We start from the raw sequence: 25543 nt of genomic DNA on the forward strand, positions 1-25543 counted from the left end.
TCCCTCCGGTCTCAGCACCTCCAGAGCAAACATCTTTGTTCAACCTTTCCTTATAGCGCACCAGGCGGTATCCCGGCAAACCACTTCTGCATGCTCTGAAGCCTCCATGTCCTTTCTACGTATAATGGAGCAATCAGAACTGAATGCAGTAATCTAGATGTAAGCTAACTAGAGCTTTATAAGGCTGCAATGATCAGCACCCCGGGCAACTTCTTAATGAAAAGGATTTCTTCATCTCCACCATGGACTTGAAGGCCTGTTTAAAGAATGTCTGTATCTATCAGTGCATTCTTTATGTTCCCAGTGGATGAGGTTTTCCATGCCATTCCAATACACTCTTTACCTTGATCTCTCGAATGGAACCTTCAGTGTCTATTGAGGTGGTAGTCTCCCCACTACCTCGCCTTGACGAGGTCCCCCCCAGGGAGGCAAGGGTAGCTGCAGAGAGGCTTGAAGCTGCTCTGGATCCCTGAAATAAAATGTGCACCAATTAGTAAGTCAGGTCACATGGAGCAGAGTATTCCACAGCATAAGGCCAGTATCTGTGTTCACTCTGGACAGGACCAACCAAAATCAAACCATTAGACCACCAATTCAAAATCAGCCTGAAAAGGAATGGTATATTGACAATGATGACAATGATATTCAATCTATGGGCCTAAAAATTAACTACACTTGCATTTTTGGCATTAAACCAGCAATACATTTCTCACTAATGCTGTCTTCAAAAGTTTCAAAATGGTCAATATTTTATATGGTATATTTCAAAAACTGCATGGAGTTCTGCACTTACTGGTTAAGAAGTCGGTGAACACCTTGTAGTTGCTAGCACTCAGCCAAACAATTTCATGAGCTACTGCTATAACAGTATCAATGCACATAGAAACATAGAAAACCTACAGCACAATACAGGCCCTTCAGCCCACAAAGCTAAGCCGAACATGTCCTTACCTTAGAAATTACCTAGGGTTACCCATAGCCCTCTGTTTTTCTAAGCTCCATGTACCTATCCAGGATTCTCTTAAAAGACCCTATCGTATCCGCCAATACAAATAATATTGGAAAGTGCAGATTATTTACAGGAGGTACAAAATATAGTCCCAGGTTTAGTCAGAGGAACCCAGAGAGGCTCATGAACAACATTATCACAGCCAAGATGTCATATGTGGAAAGGGTTCAATGGACATTCCAGGCTACATGCAAGCACTGCAAACCAGTACAGCAAAAAAGACTTGATTTATCAAGTTGAGTCCTCTGCAATTAGGCCACTTTCATTATATTTTAACTTTTTATATTTCAGAAAATGCATATCTTTACAGTAAACACACATATATAACTGCTTACTTCCCTCCTCCCACCACAACCCCGTCTCTCTCTATCATTCCACATCTTGGTCTCTTCCCTCCTCTCTCCATGTCCCTGTCTCACTTTATTTTATCCATTGTGTCTCAGTCTTTCCAGTTCCACCCTCCCCCAGCTTTCTACAACCATGTCTCTATCTCTGGTGCACTGCCCACTTTTTCCTTATCTCTCTCCCATTTCTCTTCATGCTTTGCCAACTCTATTATACCAACAAATGCCACCCTGCCTCAGTTTGAGGTCATAGTAACTGTTTCACTTACAGTGCAATCTCTTCCAATAAAGGAGGTTAGAAGTTGCATACTGGTCGAAGGGGAACCTCAGAGTTGGTCATTTGCAGCTGGGGTGGAGGATGGAAATGGCATTGGTTGTTCACACAGCGCTAAAGCTGGGGATACTGTAACAGCCAGAGCTGGGATCCATTAGTCAGGGTTATGAAGGACTTAGGAGGGCACGTGGCCAAGTGGTTAAGGCATTCGTCTAGTATCTGAAGGTCACTAGTTCAAGCCTCAGCTGTGGCAACGTGTTTGTGTCCTTGAGCAAGGCAGTTAACCACACAGTGCTCTAGTGTCTGTGTGAGGAGTGGCGCCCCACACAGACTTCCAATCTGCGCTTTGTAAGGCATGAAAATGCCCGACACGGGCCTCTCATGGTCTGAGTTGACATTCCCTCCCTAGGAGGTGGAGAGATCACATACCAGGGAAGGGCAATATTCATGTATCTGTCTAAACGCTACTGAAAATCTTACTATTGTATTTGCTTTTACCATCTCTTCTGGTAGCTTGTTCCAGGTATCTGCAACTCTCACTACAAATTGGCTTGTGAATCTCTTTTAAACTCTCCAACTTGCACCTTAAATCTATGCCCTCAAATGTTAGACATTTCCATCCTGAGAAATAAAAACTCTTATCTACCCCATCTATGCTTTTCATACTTCTATATACTCCGCATTGGTGCTTATACCTTTAAGGAAATAACAGAAGCAATGGATCACCTTTACTAGCACTGTCAATGGAGGAAAGCTGGTGAGATAAGTAGAAACTGCACTCTACTTTTCATCTGCAAACCATCGTGTGAACATCATTGAGGTACACTTGACCAAGTGGTCACCAAACTGAGTCAAATGTTTAGGCTGTGCAGCATTTTAGAGTTCAAGTATGGTTATGTATCAAAAGGACACTTACAAGGTAATGCAGCCCAGCTCCAACCACCAAGGTACAATCCTGACCCACAGCCCTGTCTGTGTGGAGTTTTCACATTTTCCCTTCGTCTACATGGGATTCCCCTTCATATTCCACCCATGCCCAAAGAACTGCTAATTTTTAGGTTTACTGACTACTGTAAAATATCCCTGGTGGGAAAGCATGTGGAATATATGTGGAATATATGTGGAAATGAGATTGTTCTGAGGGTAGACATAGGCTCGAAGGGCTGAATTGACCTTCTTCTGTCATAAAGAAATACGAAGATCCAGCAGATTATGTCATGATAATTTTGCAACAAATTGTTTTTCTGTGCATATTATTTTTTGTGAGAACTTCCACTGCAGTTGTAAAATAAATTAATATGTAATCAGATCCACACTCAGAATCTGGATAGTCAATGTTGATTTGAAACCAAATTCAGATTTGGTGTTAACTTTGCAGAGTGCCTCCATTCTGTCTTTCAAGGGCAACTCCATATACCAAGGTACCTGCTGCTGTCACTTTAATTTTGTATCTCACTAATGGTTTGATAGTTTGTCTTTACCCTCGTTCACTTTTGAGGTGATACCCAACAGAACTGTTGAGAACAGGAAACAAAGCTCAGGTACTTGTAGCAAGCTCCTCACCTTCTCCATAAAATCTTTTTCCAATCGTTCCTCCACCTACAAGGAGAGAGCGAGAAAAACACAGGAAAGTTTAGAAAAACCTTTGTCATTAATGCAACCATTTTCATAAACCACGACATAGAGTGCAACTATGTTAAAACCGAACAAGAGCCAATGACACATGGGAGTCCATATTCCTGTAAATGTGTGTAGGATAGGTCAATGCCCAAATTTCAAGATTCAGCTGTCCATGAGGGAGGGGGAGGATGGGGGGGGCAGAAAGAGGAGGGAGGCAACTAAAAGAGTTATCACTATTAGAGAGGGAAAGAGAGAAGCCAATAGCAGTCACTGACTTTAGCCATTGTGAGTTAGTGTTCATGGTTGGAAACATACTTAAAACACACACTGTTTAACAATATCATGAACAATCTGCTCAAGCAGTCTGTTTGCTTTCCATACTGAATTGCAAATCAGCCTAATCTGTTAAAATTTTTCAGTGCTAAATTATTACCATCTTAACCCAAATTCATTCTACACAGGTTTTACCAAGATGTTTGATAAGGCACCTCATAGGAGGCTTATTCAGAAGATTAAAATGCATGGGATCCATAACAAATTGGCCATTTGGATTGAGAATTGTATTGCCCATAGAAGACAGAGGGTAGTGGTTGTCGGGACCTAATCTGGCTGGAGGTCTGTGACTAATGTGTTCTGCAGGGATCTGTACTAGGACCTCTGCTGTTTGTGCTATGTAAATGACCTGGGTGAAAATGTATATGGGTGTGTCAGCAAGTTTGAAGATTAATGATTTACACAGTTTGATAGGATGGTAAATAAGGCACAAAGCATGCTTGCCTTTATTAATCAATGAACTGAGTTCAAGACTCTGGACTGCTACAAACTTCTATAAATGCACGGTGAAGAGAATACCGTCTGGTTACATCACGGCCTGTTATAGAAACACCAATACTCTTCAATGGAAAATCCAAAAGAAGTAGTAGTCACAGCCCAGTCCATTACAGGTGAAATCCTCCCCACCATTCAGCACATCTACAGGGAGGACTGTCATAGGAAAGCTATGGACTCAGTTTCATGGACTGTACAACTCAGGATCTCAGTACTTATTTATTTCCCCCTTTTAGTATTTGCACAATTTGTTGTCTTTTGCACATTGTTTGTTTTTGTTTGTAAGCAGATTTTTATTGATTCTATTCTGTTTCTTTGTATTTACTGTGAATGCCTGCAAGAAAATGAACTTTGGGGTAGTATATGGTGACATATATGTAATTTGATAATAAATTTACTTTGAACTTTGGAAGTTATGATGGAATTTTATAAAATTCTAGTTAGGCCAAATCTGGAGTATCACATTCATTTCTGATTGCCCCTTTATAGGAAGGATGTCCAGTTTTTAGAGGATACAGAAGAGGTTTATCAGGATGCTGCCTGGATTAGAGGCATCTGCTATAAGGAGAGGCTGTACAAACTTGAGTTGTTTGGAGTGGTGGAAGCTGAGGGGAGATCCGATAAGATTATGAGAGACATAGATAGACAGTTGACATCTTTTCTTGCGAAGATTGAATTGTCTAATACAAGAAGGCATGCATTTAAAGTGAGTGGGAATAAGTGCAAAGGAATGTATTGGGTACAATTTTTATATAAAGACTGGTGGGACCTAGAATGCAGTGCCTGGGAAGGTGGTAAAAGCAAATATGATAGAGATAGATATGGACAGTGTGTACACAGAGGGACTAGTTTAGTTGGGCATTTGATTACTAATTTACAAACGCTTGTAATTAGTTTAGAACAACATTATAAACTGAAAGGCTTGTTCCTGTGCTGAACTGTTCTATGTTCTCTATACACTTACCATGAATAGCAGACCTTTGCCCAGTGCTATAGTGAGAGACTTATATTACTGTTGGATAATAAAAGGCTTATATCCATTGATACTTTCCAAAGTTGGTATGTAGTGAAAGACCTCTTGTACTGTACTCAGATCATATACATTATTAACAATCTTGCCCTACTAGTTCTGTACTCCAGTTACACAATGACAGACCTATACCCACCTGTACTATATCCTAGTGTAATACAACAAGGTCTGTACCAACCAGTATTATACCCCAGTATAATATAGTGTCCGTCTTTCCCCTATCAATATAGCCATGTAATATTCACAGACCTGCATATACCAACACAGCATCAAATAGATGGACATGAGACATTGTGACAGCAAGACCATACATGCCAGTACTGTGCCAATTACATACTGTATACATACTATAATGTGGCATTACTGGGCCCCACCAGTACTGGACAGTATGGACTTTCAGCCTCTAATATTGCACTTTAATGTTATAGTTTCAGAGGTTTTAATGCAAGAGCTAACACACAGGAGAGAATGAGTTCTCGCCATTCTAATAGTACCCATACAAATATAAATACCCATATATAATAAAACACTTTCCATCATAGCCAACAGTTAGCGATGAGAGGGGCTGTTGGATCTGGGAGATTACTCATCAGATGCAACTCTTGCTGCTACTGTCAGCGCTGGCCCACACACCTTTTGTTGACAGTGGCCCCACACCTCACTGTCGATGGCCTTTGCCCCTTCACAGCAGTCCTCACAGGCAGCTGCTCCATGCCAAGTTGTAAGTTATTATTTGTTGCTGGAACTCCAGCAGAGTGCCAGGGTTTGCACTAAGCTCCTGGCACAGCCCAAGCTGATGCCTTATTTTTTTTAAAGAAAGCTTGGGGCTGTCTGCCTGTAGGCAGTTTGACAGGAACATAACGAACCAGACATCTGCAGGGCTGTAGATTACCAGTGTACTAACAAAGTTTGCAAGTCCTAGTTGACTAAACAGGCAGTTGAACCAACAGTCCTTGAACTTCTGAATTAATCGTACATGCGGCCTAATGGTATCAATGAACTTCCAGCTGTTGTTCCAGAACAGTGGTACAGCTGGTAGATCCTCTAACCCACAGCTATGGAGACCGGAGTTTAGTCCTGACTTGGTCTGCTGTCTGTGTGCAGTTTGCATGCTCTCCCTGTGACAATGTGGATTTCCTCCCATAGCACCAAGACGTTTAGGTTAGTTGGCCACTGCAAGTTGCCCCTGAGTGATGGAACCTAGGAGGAGCTGGGGAGATTGAGGAGTGAATAAAAAAAGCAAGCTTAACTTAGGCTTAACGTAAATGGATGGTTGATAGTCAGCATGGTCAGCAGGGCCTGATTCCATGCTCTGCCTCTCTCTCTGACTGACTAAGTAGTGAGTCCCTGATAAAAGTCAGAACCCTCTCCGTGTTGTTCGATAAATAACCCGTTCTATTTCCCACATGCCCACACAATTTTTGCTTTTAAATCCAATATTTGTCAGTTGGAGTGTGAGAGTCTTAGAGAGAATTTCTTGAGCTTCAATATTTAAAAACACATTTTCACTTTGAAACAGAGTTGAAAAGAGAGAGACTGAGATGGGAGACTGCCTTTTGATAGAAAGGCATCACTCTACTACCGGAGAGGGGAGATTGCCCTTTGTCCTCTGGGGGAACCGCTCTGCTACTGCAGAGGGGAGACTGCCTTTTGATCACTGGTGGGATTGCTCCACTACTGGAGAGGGGAGACTGCCTTTTAATCGCTGGGGGAAATCGGTCTGTTACTGGACTGCCTTTGATCGCTGGTGGGACTGCTCTGCTGCCAGAGAGGGAAAGACCTATCACTGTGCCTGGAGAATGTTACCCAGGTTTTCTGCATTTCAGATATGGACTTTTTTCCCCAGTCTTATAGTTTTTTTTAAATTTTGAGGTTTTCGCCTGATCTTTCTCGCTTTTTGTATGCAGAGGGGATTTGGGGGTTGATGTGCCTGTTCTATTTTTGTTCATTTTTTTGTGTGGAGAGGAGGAATTTGCGGGTTGATGATCGTGCTGCCGTTCTTTTCTTTCTTGGTTTCTTGGCTATCTGGAGAAGAAGAATTTCAGAGTTGTATACTTTGATAATAAATGAACCTTTGAGATAATGCATCCATTTGTCATTCCTCAGTCTAACCGCCTGGGTGGGGGGGGGGTGTCAGAGTCCTCGAGGTTCTGACATTCCTCTATCCCCCAGTTACTAGTTGAATATTTCCACCTGTGTCTTGTTTTAGTTATCGGTGTACCTGTGCCTTGTTTTGCTGTAATAAACGGTGGTTGCCAGGCTCAGCTGAAGTTCAGTATCTTTAACCCATGGGCTACTGGGAAAGATGAATAGTAGAAATACTCAAGTTCAAGAGGAGGCAAGAGATGAGGATGGAGATGAATGAAGAATCTTTACTGAGGATTGGTTTGAAAGAAACTCGAGAATCACTACACACAGAGTAGGTAAACTCAAGGCTGAGCAAGGGCAAACAAGACAGAGGAAACTGAAAAAGAGAAATGAGACAAGGCACAGGTGCACTGGTAACAAAAGCAAGACACAGATAGAAACAATCAACTAGTCGACGGGAGGAGGACTTTGGTGCCTCCAGGTGGTCACACTGAGGTATGACACCATCGGAATTGGGCAGATTCGAAGATCACAGTTGGCATTGTAGACAGGAAAAATAATAACCAGATAGTTTTTACAAAGAGTTCCTGTGTAGATTATGAAGAAGAAAGGAAACCAGCAGGTTACACTAAAACAACAATGTGCATATTTTGTAAACACGAAGAGCAGAAAGCAAGCAAGATTGTCCTCACCACTGGACTTGCCCGAGCCGAGCTCGCACGAGATGATGTGCGGGAACCGGAGCCAAGCAAACAGTTGTATTCGGAGGGCTGGTCAAATGGGGAGAGTGTAGGAGAGACAGAGAGAGAGGGGGGAATTAGATGGAAGTTGTATAGGGACAGCTTAAATCAGTGTTTTTGATAGAGAGTTAAACATACACAACATGCAATGTTGCTGAATTATTGATAGTTAACGGGGAGAGGTACACATCTCAGTGTCTGGGATGGAACTCTTCCCATCCATCCATCCATCCATCTGCACATACATCCTTTACCTTTCTAAGGCCCCAGCGAGGGGCCCCATTTGACTCTGGCCAAATACTGGTTAAAAAGTTAGGCAAATGCTTCTTGAGCCTCAAGCATCAAATCAAGCAAAATACAGTACATGCAGGTCTTAGATCCCCATCAATGCAGCTTCTCTACAGATCCTATGGACCTAGATCAAATCTTATGCTTTCTTCCAAACTATAGCCATGCATTGCAGATCCATACAAACATACACCAAGTAATCCTTTCCAACCTCTTCTGCCCACTGTAGTCTATCCCAGACTACAATGAATCTAAGGAACTAAAATGTCTCTAGGTGCTTCACAGGTGTGCTTTTTAATAAAATTTTATGCCAAGGCACACCAGAGATAAGGCCTGATGATCAAAAAGATTAGAAATGGAATCAAATGAGAATTGCACAAAGAGTTGAGAAAGGGAAGAAATTCGAGCCAATGGTGAATCATAACCAATTATTATGATCAAGAGAGAAGAATAATCCAGTGTTATAGGCTGTAGAAGTTTACAGGAATACAACTTGAGATTGTGTCAGGAGTTGGAGGATGTATTAGAGAGAGAGAAAGAGAGAGAGAGAGAGAGGGAAACTAGGCCTTACAACGCGAGAGCTGAAACTACTGTAGCGATGGCTTGCACTCCCATCATAAGCAGACACCTGGAAGACAACGGTGAGACTGCATTAACTGGTGGAATAGGAGGTGAAGTGGCCACAGCAATGATGTCACTGACTAAGAGATATGTTGAGAAATCATGCATAGTGGATCAGTGAGGTATGTGTGGTAGGGGTGGGCAGCAGAAGCAATTTTTTATGAGACCAGTTCACAGCAAACTACAAAGAGTAAAACAGTAAGTAGTGACATGTAATTAATCTGATTTTCCCTCAGGAAGATGAACTGAAATATCTTCTAAACCGAAGTTAGAGGAAGAAATTTTACTCAAATAGAATGATCCTTTGAAAGGATTGGAAGGAAACAGCATCAGTTACATAGATTTAAGCAGAACCTTTGTACAGTGCTCCATTCAATCTGGCTGTTGCACCTTCAGGATAGAAAGGAGGAGATCTAGAACAAATTGACCAAAATAATACTTCATCTTAAAAGAGTTAAATTAAAACTTAAGGTTGCATCCAATTCTACACTCCTTTGATAAATTGTAGAAGACCGGATCAAGGTGTTTAAAGGTTTGAATGAGTTCATATGATAGAAATTGTTTCTTCTTGTGAAAGGAGTAATCTTACGTTGAGAGCTGGCCAGCAGGAACACAATGCTTGAAGTGGGTCAGACTGCAACATTGCTGGGCTATTTATGTCAAGCATGTTTCTTGTTAACAGAGAATTATTTTTCTGTCAAAATTCACTGTTACTTTTTGTTTATCTTCAGTACTGATTCTCTGCTGTGCTCTTTTTAGCCTCCTGAGGCTTGGTGCCTTCAGTGCATATATTTATTGTGTCTTTTCCCTGTAACTGTTTCTAATCTCCTTTTTCATCTTCCTTGTTTCTGTTGACCTCCAGTGCTCCCAGTGATTCTTTCCTGTTGCTTAATGTCTCCACGCACTTTCTACAATGTCTCAATATCTCCTAAGATGTTTTTTTTACACAAGCTACACCAAGGTTACGCTGATTGGCCAGGAAAGAGAGCATGTATATGAGAAGTCCAATCAATAACCTGACAGGCATGATAATCTCATGTAGTTACCGAGTCAGGCTGTAGGCTATACACCACAGGTTTACAATGCTTGAAATAGCCCCTGATTCAACTATTCAAATTAAAATCCTATTGTCTGACCAATCTAGAATGAACACAGAGACACCAGGGTTGGTACCAGGAAGAAACACTGAACAAGGGAATTCTTTGTGCATAATTATAAACAGTCTCACAGAGGGTGGAAGTGGTTTGAAGAGTGGGGATTGGTAAGATTATTATTGTGTAGGACAGTCAAAGGGTATGAAACTAAGGTGAGAAAAAATAGTTAAGATAAAGACTTACCATGAAGTAATCACACTGAAGTAGCTGTTCAAAAATGGCAGTTCTGTTCTCATGCACAGAAGTGCTATTGGAGTTTCCCATTTTCCACTTAATTCATTCAGCTTTGCAGTCTCTTAATTATTCCTTCTATACCTGGCCACCTTCTCCTCCTTCGAGCACCTCATCTTTCACTTATTTAGATACAGCGCGGATCAGACCCTTTTAGCCCAACCTGCTGTACCACCCAGCAACCAACCATTTAACCCTAGTCTAATCACCAGATAATTTACAATGACCAATTAACCTATTGTGTGGCGTGTGGCCAAGTGGTTAGGGCGTTGACTAGTGATCTGAAGGTCATGGGTTCGAGCCTCGGCCGGGGCAGCGTGTGTGTACTTGAGCAAGGCACTTAACCACACAATGCTCCAGTCTACCCAGCTCAGAATGGGGACCCGCAAAAATGCTGGGGGTTAACCTCGCGATAGACTGGCGTCCTATGGGGGGGGGGGGGTGCGTGGGAGTCTCATACTCTCAGCCGCTTCACGCCACAGAAACTGGCATAAGCACCGGCCTGATGGGCCACAAGGCTCGTGACAGACTTAATCTTTAATTAACCTATTAACTGATAAATCTTTAGACTGTGGAAGGAAAGCATGCACTCAGGGGAAGGACATTGGAATTGAACTCTAAACTTTGATGACCCATGCTGTTATAGTGTCCTCTTGTCTTATCGTCTCTGGGCTTATGAAATGTTTTCATTTTATGCAGCCTACGATAAGACTGTTCTCACTGAAACCTTTTCACTGCTTTCACTCTCTACATCAAGTCAGGTCCTAACTGCAGCAATTATCAACAACCATCTTAATTCTTCATAACCTCTCTACTGCATTCACAGCTTCCAGGATCTACTATAATCTGATGTTCAGCATTAAATTCCAGATCACATACAATGCCATTTCCTCCCTTGACCCTGTCTTCATTAGCATGTTTGTCTCAATCACAGATAGGTATCTTCTGCGTCTCCCCATTTTCGAGCAGTAAAAGAAATCTCAGTTAATGTTAATGCAGAAGTGAGACCATAGAACACTGTTGAAAGTGCTGCCTTTGAACTGTACTTTAAAGTGGATCTAAATGACTTTGAGGTATTACTTCAGAACAGATGGTGTCTTATTGGTTTCCTGAGCAAGTTTTCCTTAATTACTATTATAAAACAGATTATCTGTATATTTTTGAGAATTTGTTGCGTGTAAACCTATCAGGTTTCCAAATTTTACCACAACTGTGCTTATACGCCCCACTAAAAGGAATGTAAAAATGTTTCATTGATGTAATTTTTCCTTTTCTTCTAACCTCATGACCATCATCAAACTCAGTCAATCTACCAGTGATAGCTGTTCTTTCAATTCTTCCTTTTCCTACTCTTTCCCTCAGATTTGAGCATGTTGATGTATACCTGGAGACTAGGTCAGTCTGAAAGGCTAGACTGCATTGGATCCACAGAGATAGCTAATTACATACAAGCTTGGCTTAATGGCAGGAAGCAGATTGTGATAATAAAAAGCTGGTTTTGGACTGGAGACCTGTGACTAATGTGTCACAGGGATTGGCTCTGGGCCCATTGTTGTTTGACATCTATCGTGATGAATATTAACTGTCCTGGACCAGGAGCCTTACATATTTTTTGCTAAGCTCAGCTTTCTAAACACAGAAGCTGCCAATTGTAAAGATCAAAGTATTGTTTTGAAAAATTAAACAATATTCAATATAAATCAATATTCTTTGTTTAGCTTCTGGTCGTAAATGGGAGCCAGTTTTCAGTTCTTGATGTAAATGGCAAGCAGTAATCAGTTCGAAGTTAAAAAGACACTTTGTAAGTAAACACTGTCTGTAGCAGACTTGCTAGCTCCAACACACCTGTGCCGACTGCTGAAGAGGTGCAGTATAAGACAACGGGCTATTTAAAAAGTATAATAAAAACACAGGTTGGACAAAAATCCATTCCTCTGCCTTCGATTTCTGCGATGGATGACTAGTGGGTATGTCTTTTTGGCTTATAGGAATTGTAACTGTGTCTTATAAATCCTTTGTGTTTTTGAAATGGTTTGTAATTTAGAAATCTTTTATAAGCTAGAAATCCTCTTAAATGTGTTTTACGAATGTTGCTTACATTTAAATGTGTATCACTGAAAATAAATGAAATGTGTTTAAATCAGTTTGTTAGCTGGAAGTACCTCCTCCTTGGTTGTCAGGGGGGACCTACACTCAAATGGTGGGAACTTGCAGCTAAGCTCGCCATGAGCATAAACTAATCTTTGAAGATCAGGTTATAACAGTATAGCCTCTCTTTAGTGAGAGTACTTGTGGCTATCTATATCGGATAGGGCTTCAGGTCTTCATTTGAGTTTAGAACTTTGTGGTCAGCAAAACCAATGACATCAAGTTATATAAATAATTTGGATAAGAACGTACAAAGAATGGGTATGGTTAGTACTAGCGGATGATACTAAAATAGATGATATCATAGACAATAAAGACTATCAAAAATTACGGGGGCCTTAATCAGTTAGGTAAGCGGGCTGAGGAATGGCAACTTTTCATGTAAGTGTGAAGTTTTGTATTTTAGAAGTCAAACTAGGGATATACGTCCAGTGGATAGTAAGGGCCCTTGGGAAAGCAATGTCATGTGTTGACAGGGTGGTGAAGATCCTGTTTGGAATGCTGCCCTTCGTCGGTCAGGGCACTGAGTATATAAATTCGAATGTAATACAAGCCTGCACCTGGAGTACCGTCACAGTTTTACCTACCCTGATATAGGAAAGGTGTCATTAAGCTGGAAAGAGTGCAAAGGAGATTTGGAATAATGTTGCCAGGACTTGATGGCCCGAGTTACAGAGAGAGGTTGGGTGGGTTGGCACTTCACTCGTTGCTGTGTAAGAGACTGAGAGGTGACCTTGGAGGTGTATAAAATAATGACGGGAAGAGATGGGATGAATAAACAATCTTCTTCCCAGGAAAACAAACTCAGACTAGAGGGCATATGTTTAAGGTGAGAGGGGAAATAATTAAGAAGGACCTAAAGCAAAGATTTTCATGCAGAGGCTAGTGCCAGAGGAAGTGGTTGAGGCAGATACAATAAGAACATTTGGATAGGGGCATGGAAATGAAAGTTTGGAGAGATACGGAGTCAAACAAATAAGACGTGTGTTTGTGTGTGTGTGTGTGTGGTTGGATGTGATTTATATACTGTTACCTGCTGATGTAACTGTGTCCTGTGTCCTGAAACTGTGAAAACTGTTTTGGCTTTTAGAGTTAAGGTTATTTCCTCTGTAAGATAATAATCTAGTTGTTGTGGAAACCAATGACATAGACAGGACAAAGGAGGAAGTTTTGTTTAAGGAACATAAGCAAGTAGGGTCCAAACTGAAAAAAAACTTCTTGCTAAATGTATGGCTCCATGACCAAAGGAGAAACAGGTTCAATACATGGGGCACTGATAACAGTACTTGAATAGAAATAGCTGGTCTGTTGGGACAGGTTTCATTTGAATTGGTATTGAACCAATAGCCTAGTGAATTGAATAGCTAGAATTGTAAGACTTTAGATCAAATACATTAGGAAAGAGTCCTGGTGAGGGAGAATTCAGAAAGTTGAAGAGAATTTGACTGTCACTTTGTCCTGAGTAGCTAATGGGTAATGACAACCCGTGTGTTAGGAACATTCATTTGTAAACGTGCTTTGGAATTAGTCTGAGCAAGGAGAAGACCACTGAAGGCACCTTATCTGAATATGCAATACATTAATAACAAGAAATAGAAACAGATGAGATTGTAAAGTGACCAAAACCAGGAATTAAATATTCCAGGGCACTTTCAGAGAATGCAAAACTAAAAAGCTGAGGTAGTCTTGACTCTTTTCCAAGAATGAGATGAAAGGCAGTAGAAAAATCTTAGATCAGAAAATCTAGTTTCAGAATCAGTTGGAGTGCAATGAGAAACAACAAGGATGAGAACACTTGGGGGTTCTGTATAGGCTCCAGACAGTCATGGTAATGTCAGAGGCAGCATAAATGTAGAAAGTAAAGAAGGTACATACAATCAGTAGCCACTTTATTAGGCTCACCTGTACCTAATACAAATAGTAATACAAATTAATATTAAACTCATTAAATAATAATTGCTTATTAATGCAAATATCTAATCAGCCAATCATGTGGCAGCAACTCAATTCGTAAAAACATGCAACATAGTTAAAATGTTCAGTTGTTGTTCAGACCAAGTATTAGAATGGAGAAGAAATATGATCTCTGAATGCACAATACACAGAACCCTGAAGTGGATGGGCTATGGCAGCAGAAGACCACACCAGGTTCCACTCCTGTACCTAATAAAGTGGGCAGCGAGTGCATAACACCAGCTATAGAATAATCACAGGGTAACTTGCACCTACAGGACTGGGAAAATAAATTTAGCAGTAATGGAGAGGATGAATTTATAGTGAATAAGAGTTTTCAACAGCAATAGAAGTTATTTAGATCTGCTGTTTTGTATTAGAAAGGGTTATTTGATGACCTGCCACTTTGCAGAACACTCGTGATAAGAGAATATTTATGTAAAGAGAATGATTTAGTTCAATCTGATAAAAGGGTCTTAAATCTGAACAGAACAAATTAACTATGGAGACAGTACAGGGACTTGTTGTCGCCTTCCTTTATTCCATGAATTGGAAAGTAACAGAAATAACCCCAACACCTTTAAATAAGGAACTGTAAACCAGTTAGCCTAAAATCTGTAATTGGGAAAATGCTAGAACTTATTTCAGAAGAGGAACCGGGACCTTGGAAATTAACGGTATTATGCAGTCGATACATATTTATGAGAGGGAAAACCATATTCAACAGATCTCTTGGAATACTGAGGTTTTAACTTGCAAAATGGGTGAATGAGTTGATGTATGGAGTTTCACGAGGCCTTTCACAAGGCTATACAAAATTACTGGAAAAAATTACACTGTGTTGGAGTAATGTGCTGGTGTGGTTGAGGATTAATTAGTAACTAGAAAAGGCATGGCCATTTGAGTTTAGAGGCCGAGACAATCAAAATTCTACAAGGATCAATGCTGGGACCCCAGTTGTTCAAAATCAATAATTTCTAATAAGTAGTATCTATTTGTTGATGATACAAACTAAATTTAGGGTTGGCTGTCAGCAGATTGCAAAGGCTTTTAAGAAATAATGACTTGTTAAGTGAATGGGCTAGATTGGGGTAGGGGGTCGAAAACTAGAGGGGACAGATTTAAGGTGAGTTGGAAAAAATTTAGATGGCATTTGAGGGGCAAGTTTTCTTTCTGCCACATCCCCACACGCACACATAGAGGGTGGCGGGTATGTGGTAGAGGCAGGTAGATTTATAATGTTTAAAAGTCATTTGGTCAGATGCATGGATGCTAAAGGTAGAGGGATATGGGACAAAAGCATAAATGGGACTAGATACACTGGTTAGCACAGATAGTTTGGGCTGAATTGAATGCCTGTTTCTGTGCTGAATAACTTTGGCTCTTATATGCAGATACATCATACAATTACAATTAGGAAGGCGGACAGTATGCTAGTCTTTATTACAGAAGATTTGTGTTTGAGAGTAGACATCTCTCTGATTATATGTACTCAGTGGCCACTTCATTAGATACAGAGATACCTAATAAATTAGCCAATGAGTGTAAGCTCTTGGACTTCTGCTTCTGTAGCCCATCTACTTCAAGGTTCGAAGTGTTGTGCATTTAGATTTGCTCTTCTACATTGCACTGTTGTAGCACATGGTCGTTAGAGTTGCTGTCAACTTCCTGTCAGCTTGAACCAGTCTGACCATTCTCCTCTGTCATTAACAAGGTGCTTTTGCCCAAAGAATTGTCGTTCATTGGACGTTTCTTTTGTATTTTGCACCATTCTCTGTAAACTCTAGAGACTGTTGTGCGTGAAAATCCCACATCAGTAGTTTCTGAGATACTCAAACCATCCTGTTTGGTATCAACAATCATTCCATTATCGAAGTCACTTAGATCACATTTCTTCCCAATCTGATGTTTGGTGTGATCAGCAACTTGACTATGTCAGCATGCTTTTATGCTTTCAATTGCTGCCACATAATTGGCTGATTCGATATTTGCATTAATGAGCAGGTGTACAGGTGAACCTAATAAAGTGGCCACTGAGAGTAGATCGCTGCTGAGACTATCTCTGGAATACTGTTCATCTGATTCCATTTCCCTAGTAAGGATATGCTTGTGATAGAGGAAGATCAGTAAATGCTTACAAGATTGCAGGCTGGACCAGTGAAGAGAAACTGCACAAAGTAGGCCTGTATTCTCTATGCTTCAGAAGATCAAGGTCATGTTAAACATACAACATTCTTTCTGGAGTTAACAAGGTTATGTGGGATAATGTATTTCCTGGCTGGGTATCAAGAACCAGAAGTCTGTCCTTAAATGAATGACTGACCATTCGATTGACCGGTTAATTATTGTTTATGAGAAGTTTCTTCAATCTGACAGTACAGAATTTCAAAGAGTCACTGAATACATTAATGACAATGATAGATTTTTTTTGGATATTAAGGAATTTGTGGGGTTAGTGCAGGAAAGTAGTACTAGATAAGGTTGGGAGATACAATTAAAGATGTTGAATGACAGACACAGCATGAAGGTGTGAAATACCTGTTCTAAACTTCTTGACTCTAACTTCCTGTTCATCCCAAGATGCTCACTGAAATCTACCTCTTTAATCAAGCTTGTGGTCATCTCGATCTGATGAAGGACTGCAGGCCTGACACACTAACTGTTTCTCTTTCCACAGATATTGCCTGTTCTGTGTTTTTCAAGCATTTTGTTTATTTGTCAAATACCTACAGTGTTTAAATTTTCACTTAGCCTTCCAACAATTTGGTAGTGGTAACCACCACAATGCTGGAGCTCCAGAGCCTTTGCCTGACAATCCACACCTTGTTCAAAAGTAGCACTGGCTGAGGTTCCAAGTCTCTCTCCTAGCATACACTGGCATATAAATGTCTATGAACAAGAATTTCCACCTTGTAAAGATGAGGTCAGTTAAGAAGAGGAAACTGTAAGTGACAGGAGCATAGACAAAGGAGTCAATGGATGTTGTTCACTTGGATTTTCAGAAGGCCTTTGACATGGTGCCACACATGGGGCTGCTTAACAAGATAAGAGCCCATGGTATTACAGGAAAGATACTGGCATGGATAGAAGATTGGCTGATTGGCAGAGGCAAAGAGTCAGAAGACAGGGAGCCTTTTTTTGGTTAGCTGCCAGTAACTAGTCGTATTCCACAGGGGACAGTGTTTGGTCCACTACTTTTCATGTTATATGTTAATGATCTGAATGGAAGAATTGATGGCTTTGTGACCAAGTCTGCGGATAATACAAAGATAGCTGCAGTGGCAGGCAGTGTTGAGGAAGCAGGGAGTCTGCTGAAGAACTTGGATAGATTAGGAGAACACACACTGTATGTCACAGATAGAATACAGTGTATAGTTGTGCATTTTGCATATAGTAATACAGGCACAGACTATTTTCTAAACAGTCAGACCACATTTGGAGTATTGTGAGTAGTTTTTGGGCCCACATCTAAGAAAGGATGTGCTGTCATTGGAGAGGGTCAGTGATTCATGGAACACTACAGCACAGAAACAAGCCCTTCAGCTCATCTAAACTATGCCAAACCATTAATCTGTCTAGTCCCATCAACCTGCACACAGACCATAGCCCTCCATACACATACCTATCAATTTTTCTCTTAAACGTTGAAATCGAACCACCACCATCTTCGTTGGCACCTCATTCCACACCCTCAGCACCCTTTGAGTGAAGAACATCTCCCTCATGTTCCCCTTAAACATTTCACCTTTCACCCTTAACCCATGACCTGTAGTTGTAGTCTCACCCAACCTCCATTGAAAAAGTCTGCTTGTATTTACCCTGTCTATACCCCTTGTAATTTTGTATACCTTTATCAAGTCTCCTCTCATTCTCCTTTGCTCCAGGGAATGAAATCCTAACCTATTCAACCCTTCCCTCTAACTCAGATCCTCAAGTCCTGGCAACACCCTTGTCTGCACTCTTTCAATCTTACTGACATCTGCCCTGTAGATAAGTCATCAAAACTGCACACAATATCCAAATTAGGCATCACCAATATCTTATACAACTTCAACATAACTTCCCATCTCCTGTACTCAGTACTTTGATTTATGAAGGCCAATGTGTAAGAAGCTTTCTTTATGACTTTATTTACCTGTGATGCCACGTTCAAGGAATTATGGATCTGTATTCTCAGATCCTTCTGTTCTATTGTATTCCTCACTTCTGCCCCGCTGACCATGTAAGTCCCATCCTGGTTTGTCCTCCCAAAGTATAAGATCTCACACTTGTCTGCATTAAATTCCATCTGCCAGTTTTCAACCCATTTTTCCAGCTGGTCCAGATCCTGCTATAAGCTTTGGTAGTCTTTCTCACTGTCCACTACACCCCCAATCTTGGTGTCACCTACAAATATGCCGATCCAGTTTACCTTATCATTCAGATCGTTGATATAGATGACAAACAACAACAAAACTAGCACTGATTCCTGTGGCACACCACTTGTCACAGTCCTTCAGTCAGAGAGGGAACCATCTACTACACTCTCTGGCTTCTCCCACAACATAATGTCTAATCCAATTTACTACCTCATTTTGAATGATAAGTGACTAAACCTTCTTGACCACTGTCCCATGCAGGACCTTGTCAAACACCTTGCTAAAGTCTATGCAGATAACATCCAAAGCCTTGCCTTCATCAACTTTCCTGGTAACTCCCTCAAAAAACTCTAACAGATTGGTGAGACATGACCTACCACACACAAAGCCATTTTGACTATCCCTAATCAGTCCCTATCAAAATACTGAAATATCCGGTCCCTCAGAACACCTTCCAATAACTTACCCACTACTAGTACCAGGTTTACTGGCCTACAATTTCTTGGGTTATTCTTAGTCTTTCTTGAACAATGGAACAACATTAGCTATTCTCTAGCACCTCATTTGTGCCTAAGGATGATTTAAATATCTCTTCTATGCCTCTTGCAATTTCTGCACTAGCCTTCCACCAGGTCCGAGGGGACACCTTGTCAGGTGCTGAGAATTTATTCACCCTGATTTGCCTCAAGACAATAAACACCTACTCCTCTGTTATTTGTTTCGATCTATGACCTCACTGCTGCTTTGACTGAACTCTATATGCTCTGAGTCCATCTCTCGAGTAAATACCGATGCAAAAAATCTATTTATGATCTTTCAGCTCCATACATAGATAAGCCCTCTGATCTTTCAGAGGATCAATTTTGCCATTTGCTGTCCTTTTGCTCTTAATATATCTGTAGAAGCCTTTGGGATTCTCCTTCACCTTGTCTGCTAGAGCAACCTCATGCCTTCTTTTAGCCCTCCTAATTTCCTTCTTGCGTTTCCTCCTTAAGTACCTCATTTGTTCCATATTTCCTATACCTGCGATGTACCTTCTTTTTCTTAACCAGATTCCATAAACTTGTTACCCTTGCCTTTTATTCTGACAGAAACATACAAACTCTGTCCTCTCCAAATTTCACTTTGGAAGGCCTCCCACTTATCAAGTACACCTTTACCAGAAAACAACCTGTCCCAATCCACACTTGCCAGATCCTTTCTGATACCATCTAAATTCGCCTTTCTCCAAGTAGAATCTCAACCCGAAGACCAGACCTATCTTTCTCTCTAATTACTTTGAAACCAATGGCATTGCAATCACTAGATGCAAAGTATTCCCCTACACAAAGTTCTGTTAACTGCCCTGTCTCATTCCCTACTAGGAGATCTAGTATCACACTCCCACTAGTTGGGTCCTCTATGTACTTGTTAAGGAAAATATCCTGAACTCATTTGACAAACTCCATCTCATCCAGCCCTTTTATCTTATGAGAGTCCCACTCAAAATTTGTAAAGTTAAAAGTGCCTATTATCAGAACCTTAAGTTTCTTGCAAAAGTCTGTGAGCTCTCTACAAGTTTGCTCCTCTAAATCCCTTGGACTGTTGGGTGTCTATAATATAATCCATGGTTTTCCCTTTTTCACTCCTCAGTTCCACTCATGTAGGCTCAGTCAACGAGCTCTCCAGTCTGTCCTGTTGTGTCTGAGCAGTGCTGTGACATTCTCCTTGATTAGTAATGCCATTCCTCTCCCTTTAATCCTTCCTGCTCTATCACATCTAAATCAACAGAACCCTGGATCACTGAGCTGCCAGTCCTGCCACTCCTGCAACCAAGTCTCACCAATGGCTACAGTGTCATACTTTCATGTGGTGGCCATGCCCAAAGCTTATCTGCCTTTACTACAATACTCCTTGCATTGAGATATACACAACTTCCAACATTAGTCCCACTATGCTCAACCTTTTGATTTCTGACTTTGTATAAATGCTTAACAACATTTTTCCTCACAGCAACTCTATTATCAGCTCTGCTGCTTTAGTTCCTATTCCCTTGCGACTCGAGTTGAAAACCCCTTACCCCCATGCATCTTATTATTTGTTACATTATTTATGGTAATATTACTTTATGTGTTGTGTGTGTGAGCTATATGCACTGTATTGTGCACTTCGATCTGGAGAAACATTGCTTCATTTGGCGGTATACATGTGTATGGTCGAATGATAATAAACTGAACTTGAACTTCAACCTGTGTCCTGCACCTTGGTGTAACTACCTCCCTGTATGTCCTGTCGATAAACCCTTCAGCCTCCTGAATGATCTGGAGTTCATCCAGCTCCAGCTCCAATTCCTTTACGTGGTCTGAAAGAAGCTGCAGCTGGATGCATTTCTTGTAGGTGTAGTCACTGGAGGTCTCCCTGCCTTCCCACATCAGCAAGAGGAGCATTCATCTACCCTGCCTGGCTCTCCACTGCTCTAACTGTGCAATAAGAAAGAACGAAAGAAATAAAAATTAAATGAAAATATCTACCTACAGCCTCCGCCTCTCCTAAGCCTCTATGAGGCAAAGCCTGAACTCTCCACTTTAACAATGGTTCACTAACACAATGGCCACACACATAATGGCCCCTCTGCTTAAACCTAACTTCTTTATATCGGCCTTTGCCAAGAGCCTAATTATGCACAATCCAATGTCTCCATGGGAACTGTGGCACGCAGGATATCCTGACTGCCCCCACTCACTTTTTTAAAGATTTCTCTCCCACTACGCAATCCTGTGTCTCCAAAGGAACTGTGGCATGCAGAATAGGTTTACAAGAATGATCCCAAAAATGAAGGGATCAGCCTAATGGAAGCAGTTGATAGCTCTGACCCCGTACTTGCTGGAGTTTAGAAGAATGGGGGGGGGGGGGAGGAGGGGAATGTGTTCTCATTGAAACCAATTAAACGTTGAAAGCCCTAGACAGAGCGGATGTGGAGAGGATGCTTCCAATAGTGGGAAAGGGCTCACAGCCACAGAAGATGAGGACAAATTTCTTTAGCCAGAGGGTGGTGTATCTGTGGAATTCATTGCTACAGACAGCTGTGGAGGCCAAATCATTGGGTATATTTAAAGTGGAGGTTAATTTAGGAAGGTCGTCAAAGGTTATAGGGAGAATGGGGATGACATAAAAAAATAAATTAGCCATGACAGAATGGCAGAGTAGACCCAATGCGCTGAATGGCCTAATTTTGCTCCCATGCCTTATGGTCTTATTAACAGAACACCACTTAATTGCCTATGCTTAGTGTGAACAGATGATAAGAGATTTCCAGTGCTGGAATATAGAAAAGAAAAACAACACTGCAAGAACTTAGCAGGTGAAGCAGTATCTGGGGATGCAAAAAGTATATATCAAAATTTCTGGGCAAGACACAACATCAGAATTTGTGTAATATCTTGTACAAGTATCAGTGGGCACGGGCATGGACATGCACACATACAAGCAATTTTTTCTTTCGTCTGGTGATAAGTTAAAAAAAAAATGATGATTGAGGGTTAAAAGGAAGTGCACATGCAAGTACAAAGATATTGGCAAACACTGGCATACATCGACGTAAACATGCATAAGCAAGATAAAGCCAATGATGGTAGCAGAGACACCAACCCGTGTTCCATTCTGGGATGCCGTGTGGGACTTGGAGTTGAGTCCAATGCTGAGCACAGGGAGGTCGGAATAGTAACTTCCCTGGGAAAAATGCAAGAAAAGTGAATCAAACCCACACTTTACAAAGTGGGAGGGAGAAGACAGGGGACTGGTTAGCTGAGGGATGACGTCTAGTGAGTTTGGAAGGATGTGAGGCAAGGCGATAAGAACAGATAAAGGAAGAAACAGATTTGTGAGAAGGAACTGGTTGATGGGAGCAGTAATTAGGGCAAATTAGGAAAAGGTGATGGAGGAATGAAACACTGCAACGGTAAATTTCAGTGCAAGGGAGTAGTCAGTTTATACCAAGAACTCAATTGCTCTCCACACAATAAACAGGGCAGGAGAATGAAAACCAACAAACCACTGCCTCCTTTCTGAGTCGTTGTTTGGCTGATTTCAGACTGTCATCACTGTAGCGGGAGCTCTGTGCAATATCAGTGAGTGAAAGAAACAACAGGACATTACAGGCAGGTACTGGAGAACACTGATTGGATTGAAGCACATTCAGAATGTAAAAATCATAGATTCTGATTGTCTAGATTTGCACATGCTGCAAAGGTGCACACCCACACACTGCACAAATGCACAAGCAGTACTAACCCTACTAGAGTGTTTACTGTGCCCAGATCCACAAGACAACACGTCAAAGCCATTTGCCTGTCAGGAAAGAAAAGCAGTCTTTAAGTATCAATCGAAGCTTGGGGTGGCAGGAGGGATGCACTGGGCGAAGGATGCTAACCTACCCTTGGCCCAGTTCCTGGACTTGGTGTTTTATGACCCACCCTAAAGTGAACCAAAAGTCCACTCTTTGGGAACTTGCTAGCAAGGCCCTGACATTTCTTGTAAGGTGTGGAATCCAGGATGGAACATAATACTCCAGCCAAGCAGGAACAGTTTCACAACATTTTATTATCTTGTTTATTATTATCATTACACCACTATTTATAATGCCAAAAACAAAGAATCTCCTTTTTAAACACTTCACTTGATTCTGCTATTTGCAGAGACTTGTCCTCAGCACCAGACACAGGGGTTAACTCATTGCAGCGTCCCCTTAAAACAAAGTCTCCAGAACTATGAAACAAATACCATCACTGCACTGCGTAGACTTGGACATGCCTGTACTTCAGGGTTAGGCTGGGCTTGAACCAAGAGCTATTCCCTTGGTACAACACATTATCCCAACTATTTTTTTTTAACTTAAATAATGACTTATTATTAACTCCACTCAAAATAATCTCTTCATCTTGTAAAATGTTAACGGGGCGGATTCCAACTAGTCCTTCAAAATCTGTGGTACAGCATTTTCTCAAAGGTTAAAGGAATGTGAAAGGTTGTTACACCATGGGAACAAGACGATAGCTCTTGGCATTATAAATAGTGGCGTAATGATAATAAACAAGATACTAAAACATTGTGAAACTGTTATTGCATGACTCGAGTATTATGTTCCATCCTGGATACCACACATTACAAGAAATGTCAGGGCCTTACTAGCAGGTTCTCTGAGAAGTGGGTCTTTGGTTCGCTTTATGTTGGATCCAAATTAAGCCTCTGTAGGTGGGGCTAAACCTCCTCCATCTCCTAACCTCTGAGACTTCCAACCTCTCAATCATATGCCCGGGATTGTAGGAGGAAACAGTTTCAAACAAAACCAACTGGAAGAGGTCAAAGGCTGCTAACATGGGGACCTGCAGCAGGAAGGCTTCTGAGATTGGGCTTTGGATTCACCTCATATCAATTCAGTACTAGACTTTCTTTGAAAACATTTGATAAGTGTGCAGAGAAAGCTTTATTCTGTGGTGTGTAACTTGCCACACTTCTCTCCTTATGTAAAGTACTACTGTGAAGAATCCTAGACTTGTTACTTTTTCTGACTTTCTCATCTAAAAGTTCAATAGTCATCAGTTCCTCATTTCCTAGGTTTGTCTCCTAGTAGGAAGACTGTGTGTTAATTCCACTCAAAATGTGAGCATCAAATCCAGCTTGACTGCCCAGTCCAGTATCAATGCATTGTCAAAACCATCAACATATTAAACTGAGGTCCTTCTTGCCCTTCCAAGCAGGTAATTGCTCAAGTCTTGGCCAACGTTTGTCTCTGAACCAACATTACTGAAACATATTATTTGATCTTTACCACATTGCTCTTTGTGGGATCTCATTGTGTTTGAATTAGCCACGGCTTTTTCCCCAACGTTAAGCAACTTCCCAAAACATTTTCTTGCTGATGGACTAAGGATATATTGTGGATGCTGCATGAGCTTTATATATACAAGTATTTGCTTCTTATTCCATTTTTTCCATCCAACCTCTTTGTTGCATTGAAGAGGGTCCAGAGGAGATTCATGAGAAAGATCCCAGGAATGAAAGATCTATAGGAAGAGGTGCAGTCGACGTTTCAGGCCGAGACCCTTCGTCAGGACTAGGGGTCTCGGCCTGAAACGTCGACTGCACCTCTTCCTATAGATGCTGCTTGGCCTGCTGCGTTCACCAGCAACTTTGATGTATGTTGCTTGAATTTCCAGCATCTGCAGAATTCCTGTTGTTTCCAGGAATGAAAGAGGAATGTTTGATGGCTCTGGGCCTGAACTTTCTGGAGGTTAGAAGAATGAGGGGGGGATCTCATTGAAACCTACCAAATATTGTAAGGCCTGGATAGAGTGGATGTGTAGAGGATGGTTTCTATAGTGGAAGAGTCTAGAACCAGAGGGTACAGACACAGAATACAAGGACATCCCTATAGAACAGAGATGAGGAGGAATTTCTTTTACCAGAGGGTAGTGAATTTGTGGAAATCATTACCTCATACAGCTGTGGAGGCCATCATTGGGTATATTTAAATTGGAGTTTGATTAGTAAGGGTGCCAACAGTTAAGGGGAAAAGGCAGTGGAATGGGGTTGAAAGAAATAATAAATCATCCACGATGGACTGGTGGAGCAAAGTCAGTTGGCCTAATGGCCTAATTCTGCTCCTGTGTCTTATGGTCTTATGTTGGTAATGCCATGCCTTGCATGGAATTTCCATGCATTTCAACCACAGAGCAAGGAACAAATTAAGGCCTAGGTGTCAGAGATGAAATGGATCAGCCAGTATTACGGCAGCTCAGCCAATACTGACATACAGGGGTTCAGTTATAGTAGAAAGCTTCAACTCCAATTGCAATTCCCTAGGAAGAGCAGGTGATAAG

At 41.3% G+C, this 25543-nt stretch overlaps 1 protein-coding gene across 1 annotated transcript in view; it reads right to left on the minus strand.

Annotated features, from left to right (window-relative positions):
* Positions 1–25543, minus strand: part of LOC134348749 (trichohyalin-like) — a 143189-nt gene that overhangs the window by 30262 nt on the left and 87384 nt on the right. The window contains exons 10-16 of the mRNA XM_063052551.1: positions 22956–23012; positions 22717–22779; positions 22314–22394; positions 8793–8849; positions 7886–7963; positions 3191–3226; positions 344–469 (exon numbers count right to left, since the gene is read on the minus strand). Of these exons, the coding sequence (XP_062908621.1) occupies positions 344–469; positions 3191–3226; positions 7886–7963; positions 8793–8849; positions 22314–22394; positions 22717–22779; positions 22956–23012 (498 nt within the window). The remainder of the gene's footprint in view (positions 1–343; positions 470–3190; positions 3227–7885; positions 7964–8792; positions 8850–22313; positions 22395–22716; positions 22780–22955; positions 23013–25543) is intronic.

Source organism: Mobula hypostoma, chromosome 6 (genome assembly GCF_963921235.1).
Source record: "Mobula hypostoma chromosome 6, sMobHyp1.1, whole genome shotgun sequence".
NCBI classification, from domain to species: domain Eukaryota; kingdom Metazoa; phylum Chordata; class Chondrichthyes; order Myliobatiformes; family Myliobatidae; genus Mobula; species Mobula hypostoma.